An 8,585-nucleotide genomic window follows, 5' to 3' on the forward strand; every position below is an offset into this window, starting at 1 on the left:
GTTTAATAACATACTCTTTAGCCTCGACGTTTAAATGTTTCTGAGTGTTTTTATTGTAGCTGATTTCTAATTTATGCCATTGTAATTTGAGAAGATGCTTGATATGATTTCAGCCTTTTGAACTTGTACAGACTCAGTTTGTGTCCTAACATGTGGTCTATCTTTGAAAATATTCCATATGCACTTGAGAAGAATGAATATTCTGCGCTTTCGGGTTATACTTCTCCTGGGGCAAAGGAAACTAAGGAGAAAATAAACAAATGGGACTCCATCAAAATAAAAAGCTTTTGCACAGCAAAAGAAACCATCAACAAAATGAAAAGGGAGCCCACTGTGTGGGAGAACATATTTGGCAATGATACATCTGATAAAGGGTTAATATCTCTTTGTTTCTTGAGTCTGACTAAAGGTACATCAATTTTGTTATTCTTTTCAAAGAACCAGCTCTCGGTTTTGTTGATAATTTGTGTGGGTTTTTTTTTAGTCTCTATGTCATTTATTTCCACTCTGATCTTTATTATTCCCTTCCTTGTACTTACTCTGGGCTTTTCTTGTTATTCTCTTTCTATATCTTTAAGTTTATGGTAGATAGTGTTTTAGAAGTTTTTCTTTGTGTTTTTTTTTTTTTTTTTACGTAGGCCTGTAGTGCTATGAACTTCCCTCTCAGGACTTTCACTGTATCCCAGAGATTTTGGGTTGTTGTGTGTTCATTTTCATTTGTTTCCAGGAATGATTTGATTTCTTTCTTGATCTTGTTGGTAACCCAGCTTAATGACATGCTATTTAGCTTCCAGGTGTTTGAATGTTTCTGGGTTGTTTTTATTGTAGTTTATTTATAATTTCTTCTAGTGTGATCTGAGAAGATGCTTGATATGATGTCATCAAAGGCATACTTGGTATTATATCAGCCTTCTTGAATTTGTATACATTTGTTTTGTGTCCAGACATGTGGTCTGTCTTTGAAAATGTTTCTTGTGCTCTTGGAGAAGAATGTATATTCTGTAGTTTTGGGGTGAAATGTTCTGTAAATGTCAGTTAATTCCATCTGATCTAATTCCATCTGATCTTTTGATTGGCACATTAGGTTATTATTGACAGGTGTTTATTTGTCATTTAGGATCAATGTTTCCTTGTGGGTTTTTTTGTTTAGAAGATTTATCCAGCGATGTCAGTGTTTAAGTCCCCTACTATGATTGTATTGCTGTCCATCTCTCCTTTAAAATCCTCTAGAAGTTTTTTTTGTTTTTTGTTTTTTCTATTTGGATACTCCTGTATTGGGTACATATATGTTTACCAGAGTTATATCCTCTTGTTGTATCGATCCCTTTAGTATTATGACGTGGCCTTCATTGTCTCTTATTATGGCCTTCATTTTTTTTAATACTTTTTAAAAATTGATTTCAGAGAGGCAGGGAGAGGGAGAGAGAGAGAGACACATCAATGATGAGAGAGAATAATTGATTGGCTGCCTCCTGCACACCCCCTACTGGAGATTATGCCCACAACCTGGGCATGTGCCCCGACCAGAAATCAAACTTTGACCTCCTGGTTCATAGGTCAACGCTCAACCACTGAGTCACACTAGCCAGGCATTATGGCCTTCATTTTGAAGTCTGTTTTGTCAGGTATGAGTATTGCTACCCCAGTTTTTGTTGTTTTTTCCATTTCTATTTGCCTGGAAATTTTCCCCCCTTCCTTTCACCTTCATTCTGTGTGAGTCTTTTGTTCTGAGATGAGTTTCTTGTAGACAGTATATAGTTGGATCATGTTTTCTTATCCATTCAGCTACTCCCTGCCTTTTGGTTGGCACATTAGGTTGATATTGATTAGGTTAATATTGATAGGTGCTTATTTGTTGCCATTAAGTTAATATTGATAGGTGCTTATTTGTTGCCATTCTTAGTCTTTATACCTGTGTTCTTCTCTCTCTATTTCTTCTTACAGCAGTCCCTTTAGCATTTCTTGCAGTGGTAATAAGTTCTTTTAGCCTTTTTTGTCTGTGAAACTCTTTTTTAAAAAATATTTTTTATTGATTTTAGAGAGGAAGGGAGAGGGAGGGAGAGAGATAAAAACATCAATGATGAGAGAGAATTATTGATCAGTTTCCAATCCCACTGGGGATTGAGCCTGCAACCCAGGCATGTGCCCTGACCAGGAACCGAACTGTGACCTCCTGGTTCTTAGGTTGACACTCAACCACTGAGCCATGCCGGTTGGGCAAACATGTGTCTCTTTTTAAAGCAAGTAACTTGTATGTAGCCAGCCCACAAAAAGACTATGGAAGGAAAAGAAGCCAAAGATTATATATATTTATATATTTTTTCTATCAAGGTGATGTATACTTACATGTTTTTTATTATCATTACATTAATTTACACACTTTTTGCCTTGGGCTTGCTTTTCTAAAAATGTTGACACAACTTATAAATTGAAAGCCTCTTAGGATGTCAGCCTGAACTTTTCATGGCCTGCCCCCAAATGTCTCCTTCCAGACTTTACACACACACTCACACACACAATTTCCACGGTCACTTAGGTTTTAGACAAACAAAGCTATTTATCTTTCTCCCCCATTAGACCCTGTACTTTGATTCCTCCCCCGTCTCAGCATATCCAAACCCTGCTTCTCTTTAAAAGCCTAGTCAGCATAAATCATCTCTGTTCCATTGTATTTCATCTGGATGTCTTGGCAAGGCAGTCGTTATTATAATCCATATTATAGAATATGTATCTTAAGTGTAAGAAGTATATCTTATTAAAACTTGGTATTGCTTACAGACCTGTTTAAAATAGTGCCTTAAGAAAATAAAAAGAAAAAAAAACAAAATAAAAGAACAACAACAAAAAAAACATAGTGCCTTATACTTAATAACAATATGGTGAATGAATGAAAGAAAGAATTTTGCCTACGTGACCTTAATGTGGAGAAAGGCCAAGTACAGGGTGTCTCCCCCCAAAAATTTATATATATATATATATTATAAAGGCAGTATTTATTAAAATGTTTCATTTTCAAAATATAGTAAGATCTGCAGCTCTCAGCTGTTAAAGTGTATATACATTTTTTTTGGATATCCTGTATGTGGGAGGGAGGGGGAGATGGTTCTCACTAAAATTTAGTAATGCATAATCCTCCCATAAATCATAGAATCATCTGTGTATGTGAGTAAATTTGCCAGTCTGAGTAGGCATATTTCAACCTATACTTTTTGTGTAGTTACATAAAAAATCTTAGTGCCTACTCCTTTAAAAAAACAACATATATTTTATTGATTTCAGAAAGGAAGGGAGAGGGAGAGATAGAAACATCATTGAGAGAGAATCATTGATAGGCTGCCTCCTGCACACCCCCTATTGGGGTATGGGCCCTGACCAGGAATCGAACTGTGACCTCCTGGTTCATAGGTCATTACTCAACCACTGAGCCATGCTGGCCGGGCAATACTCACTCCTTTATACCAATGTAGTAATGAAGTCTTTTGCTTGTACCAAATGTTAACATTAGAAAACAAAGAAAAATACATCCCCTGAAAGCTTTGGACAGACAATCTTAAGTAATTTAAATTAATTTTTTAATGTAGGCTATTTTTTGAAAAATTCAGGTAAATATCACTAGGATAATTTTCTGAGTATACCATGCAGCTACTCATTTATATCTCAGTAAATATACCTGTAAGATAATCTATATATATGAAAGCCTAAGCAACTGTTATAACCGGTTGAGCAAACGACTGGTTGACTGGTCACTATGATGCGCACTGACCACCAGGGGGGCAGACGCTCAACACAGGAGCCTGGTGGTCAGTGCTCTCCCACAGCCAACCTCCCTTGGCCGGCCAACTCCCGTGGTCCCTCCCACGGGCCTGCCAGCCCTGATCGGCCCCTATCAGGACTGGGCGAGACAGCCACGATCGCCGGCCAGGCCGAGGGACCCCACTTGTGCATGAATTCATGCACCGGGCCTCTAGTATCAAATAAAATCGCTATAGAGTTTTGAATAAACCTGTGTATCTTTGAAATCAACATTTTTAGAAATCACTGCTTTTTGAATATGGAAGTAGACTAACAGGAAGTAGACTAAATGTTTAGTTTTCTTGGTTTTATCTGTGCAAATACAATATTGTAAAGATCAGCCAGAACGAATGTATGTTAGGTTTTCTTAGTCATCTTTAGTGTTGATTCAGATCAGGCTCCAATCTCCCAAAGTCCCCTGGTTCTTGTCAAGAAAGCCTTGCTCCTTCCCCAGCCTTTTCCTTATGGTCTTATAACAGGAGTCTGCTTTCTTTGCTCACACATTTTGGAAATGTTTAGCCTCTTATTTATTTTCCATAAAATTGTATCATAATAAAACTGCAAAGTCTTTGGACAATTCACAGTAGCTTGCCCTTCAGATGTGAAGCATGGTGACTTTATGTGCCACCCAGCAGGTATATTTTTGTCCAAGAATATGGGAGAAGAGATCTGAGGAGGAAACAAAAAGGATGATGAAACGCATACTCCTGCAGTGTGCTTCCTAACGTCCTGACAATCTCTGACACATTTCATACATATTTACTTAAAGTTCTATTTCTGAGGCCCGTTCTAAAATATTTGAGTAAGCCCAGCCGGTATGGCTCAGCGGTTGAGCTTTGACCTATGAACCAGGAAGCTGCCGATTAATGATTCTCTCTCTCCCTCTACCTTCCTCTCTCTGAAATTTAAAAAAAATATTTGAGTAAAATGCCCAATATCTGAGAAGCACTTAGTGACGTTGTATGTGTACTGCGGGGAGGTTGGAGTCGTGTTACCATATAACCCAAGGCAGATATAATGATGATTCTTATATTTCTCACACCTGTCACCTCCACCCTGTGTGTTCTCTGGAGCAAGCAGCTGCTTTCTCACCTGTTACTTCACTGTAGTGGCACTTGGGAATCCGCTGCTCCTGTGTCTATAAGTGAACGGTTGTATGTTGTGCAGGAGCAGGAACACCAATGCCTGCGGCCACTGGTTCTTCCGGGCCCGGTGATTTTGCATCAGCCAATCTGCAAGTTGTTAGCCTTGCAGAACTCGGGCTCCTCTGAAGCAGTCTTGGTCCTGTTCTCCTATCCATTCTCTGAAACCTGAGGATGTGACTTGCTTGAGGCAGGACCTCTTCCTCAGTACAGATACACTGAAGTAAAATGTTGCTTTTCAAAGTAATGAGTTCTGGAATCGCGCATATGCTGCTGACAATGATCTGTCACCTAAGGCCTCGGTGGGAGCAGAATGTAGCTGTCAGGAGATGAATTTACTAGCGGAGATGTTTGTGAGGGTGCTATGGAAGTGAGATTCCAAAACAGCAACGGTTCCTAAAACTCAAAGGGAATCGGTGTGAGCAGTGCTCATCATCCCATCCCTGGAGTCTAGTAAGATTGTCCGACAGGACGGGACACATGGTAAGTCTTTGTTAAGCAAAGACTGGATTACGTGCCTGTTTCTCTCATCGACTGAAAACTCACTATAAATATTCAGAGGACATTCTTCAATGGGCTGAAATCCTGTAAAGTCCAGTTAAATGAAAGGCTCACCGTGTGAAGGTTGGTCACATTGCAGGTGACCGGGTCCTACTTAAACATGGCTCTTTAAAAGGAAGTGTATTGTGAGTCCAAGTCTTTCATTCATGGAGAAAATTTTAATGTCAGCATTTCTCTTTCCTGGACACTTCTGTATCCCTCTTGCAGTCTTTGGGAAACAGTTTCGCTGTTTCCCAATTTTTCTAATCTTGTCCTTTATGTAGAGATAGCATGGGACCTGATAGACTTACCTGGTCAGGCTCTCTTGTAGCAAAGATCTAAGACCTAGGGGATTTTTTCATAAGCGTGTCCATTACACAGGTGAAATGTGCTAACATTGGTAATAACACACCCAGAATAGTAGAATATGAAATGGATAAAGATTGTCAGGAACAAGCCAGTATGGGACCTTGATTTGAGCGTCTGTAATTGTCTTTTACATTGTGGGTCGACTGTTAAATGACCTATACTTTCCTCCTCCAGGTCTACTTGTGCATGCGCTATGAGGGCACCGTGCTGGTGCTGAATTTACTCTGACCCGTTTCATTCTGTCTGCAATAGGGTAGGGAATAAACAAACATTAATTTGTGAGAAACACTAAAGCCTGCATAAACCATCCTTGTAGCAGCCTAAACCCAGTTGGTCTTATGCTTTTCAGTAGTTGTCCTAACTTGAAGTAAATCTGTTGTAAAATTTTTGCCGTGAACAATGAAGTTATTTGGAATATAGTACAATAAAGGAGAAAACATCTTGAATCAACTTTTCCAATTAAATATATTAGACTTATATGTAAAAGGTAAATTTGTGGGAAATAATCATGTAATATTTGTTTCCTTTCTGCTAATAAAGTTTTGAAGATGTAAATGTGAATACAAATTAAATCATAAGCAGAAAGGTTCTTACAAAAAAACTCTTTTATCACAAAGTTCAAATATTCTCTAGTCAGTTCTTGCTTTCCATTTTGGTTAAGGAATTCTGTTGATTTTCTTATAACTATCTATCTTACATAATAAAAGGCTAATATGCAAATTGTCCCCTCAACCAGGCGTTTGACCAGGGGCCAGGGCCAGCCAGCCAACCTCCTGCTTCCTCTCCCCGACCTGGGCCCTTATCAGAGTGGGCACGCCGGACCCCACCTGTGCACAAATTCATGCACCGGGCCTCCAGTGTAATAATATTCAGAAAACCCAAAGCAAAAGTAAATTATGAGAATGAAATAAACTGCATATACATGCATGTTTGCAATGAGAGAAATGAAAATAATGAAAAATAAAATGGTTGTTTATCTTTGGGTAATAGAATTCCAAGCAATTTCTTTTTCTGTAACTTCTGTGATAAGCATGCATGACTTTTATAATTAGAAAAATTACACTGATAATGTGTGAATTACCAATGTAGTTTTATCTTAACCTTAATCTTCTAGATGGAATCTACCGATGTGCTTTGAGAAATTTTGTATATAAATAATGATTTGATATCATGGTTTGCTTGTTTTTATATAACACCTCAATATCTTAAAACCTTTAAATGATATAAGCTGCTGCTTGGTATCAAAGGAACCTGAGAAAAGAAAAATTAATAATAGTCCGTTACTTTCCTTTTATTGTAGATGCCAGAATTCCAGAAGAGTTCGGTTCGCATCAAGAACCCCACAAGAGTAGAAGAAATCATCTGTGGTCTCATCAAAGGGGGAGCTGTCAAACTTCAGGCGAGTAGCCATCACGAAGCCTGTATTGCTAGGCCCTTATTTCCGTGGTCAAGTAGACATATTCATCTCATGTTCTGCTGAAAGCTCAGCAAAGAAAGTTCAGATAGATGAGCTTTGCCTATCCTTCAGAATGTAAAACCTGAAAGACAGGTCTAGTGCTTGTCAGAAATACATAGAATGCCCTGCTGTAAACGAACAAAACCTAATAGTCTTGAAATAAATTTAGCTCTTCTTTAATTTTAAGTACTAATTTAACTAATACTGTGCATGAGTATTCAACTGTTTTAAGAATAATGTTAACTATATACAGTTTCAAGTTGCGATTCCATCTTTTAATTAAATAAATCATAATAGTTAAATTAAGGTATCACTATGTGGGATAACTGATTTTTAAAAAGTTTTTTTTAAGGGATGTTTTAAATGTAAACTAAATCAACAGTCTGGATAGTCAGTGAAAATAAATCTTTTTTTTTTTTTTTTTGTAAAAATATTTAAACCCAATCTCCTAAATTGCAAGAGCTGGCAAACTGTTACCAGGTATGATTCATTGATTGATATAGTTTATTTACCTATATAGACAAGTTACACCTAGAATGTAACAGTGTCAGTGACTACACTTCATATACTTTAAATGCTTCATATACTTCATTGCATTTTTGTACATTGACCCAGGGGGTTGAAATTGTGCAGTGTTTTATCTCTATGGCCTGCAATTGCAAATTCCTATACTGATGAGTCAGTAGATTTCATGTGGTAACGCTTGGGCACATAGATATTGCTTGCAGTTAAGGATTCTCAGGGCTTTGTATATGAGCTGCATTAGAAAACTCAATGTAGAGGGAATAGCTTATAATGGGGGCCGGGCACTGAGCACAGTCTTGTGCTCTGGCAAGCTTGCAGATACGCGTCTGGCCTTGCAGCTGTGTTTTCAGATTGGTTTTTCCCCTTTTCTTACAGATAATAACAGACTTCGATATGACACTGAGTAGATTTTCCTACAACGGCAAAAGATGTCCAACATGTCATAGTAAGTGTGGCCCTATTAACAAATTCACGAAAGCGACCATTATTTTAAGATCCTTTTCTACTGATATTATGTATGAGATTGGGTTGTTTGTTTGTTTTTGAATCTTTTTTGTTCAGATTATTACAGTTGTTCCTCTTTTTTCCCCCCATAGCTCCCCTCCACCCGGTTCCCACCCCACCCTCTGCCCTTACCATCCTCCCCCCCACTCATCCAAAGGTGTGCAATTTTTGTCCAGTCTCTTCCCGCACCTCCCACACCCCTTTCTCCCCAGAATTGTCAGTCCACTCCCTTTCTATGTCCTTGATTCTATTATATT

The 8,585-nt window shown here is 38.2% G+C and overlaps 1 protein-coding gene across 5 annotated transcripts in view; it reads left to right on the forward strand.

Annotated features, from left to right (window-relative positions):
* Positions 1 to 8,585, forward strand: part of NT5C3A (5'-nucleotidase, cytosolic IIIA) — a 54,052-nt gene that overhangs the window by 34,033 nt on the left and 11,434 nt on the right. For 4 of the 5 annotated variants that reach the window (XM_006757209.2, XM_006757211.2, XM_015559714.1 and 1 more), the window contains 2 exons: positions 7,144 to 7,242; positions 8,200 to 8,269. In XM_006757209.2, the coding sequence (XP_006757272.1) occupies positions 7,144 to 7,242; positions 8,200 to 8,269 (169 nt within the window). Of the gene's footprint in view, positions 1 to 5,178; positions 5,418 to 7,143; positions 7,243 to 8,199; positions 8,270 to 8,585 lie in introns of all 5 variants that reach the window. The other variant, XM_015559712.1, reaches the window with a different exon arrangement.

This window comes from Myotis davidii, unplaced genomic scaffold (genome assembly GCF_000327345.1).
Source record: "Myotis davidii unplaced genomic scaffold, ASM32734v1 scaffold573, whole genome shotgun sequence".
Classification (NCBI taxonomy): domain Eukaryota; kingdom Metazoa; phylum Chordata; class Mammalia; order Chiroptera; family Vespertilionidae; genus Myotis; species Myotis davidii.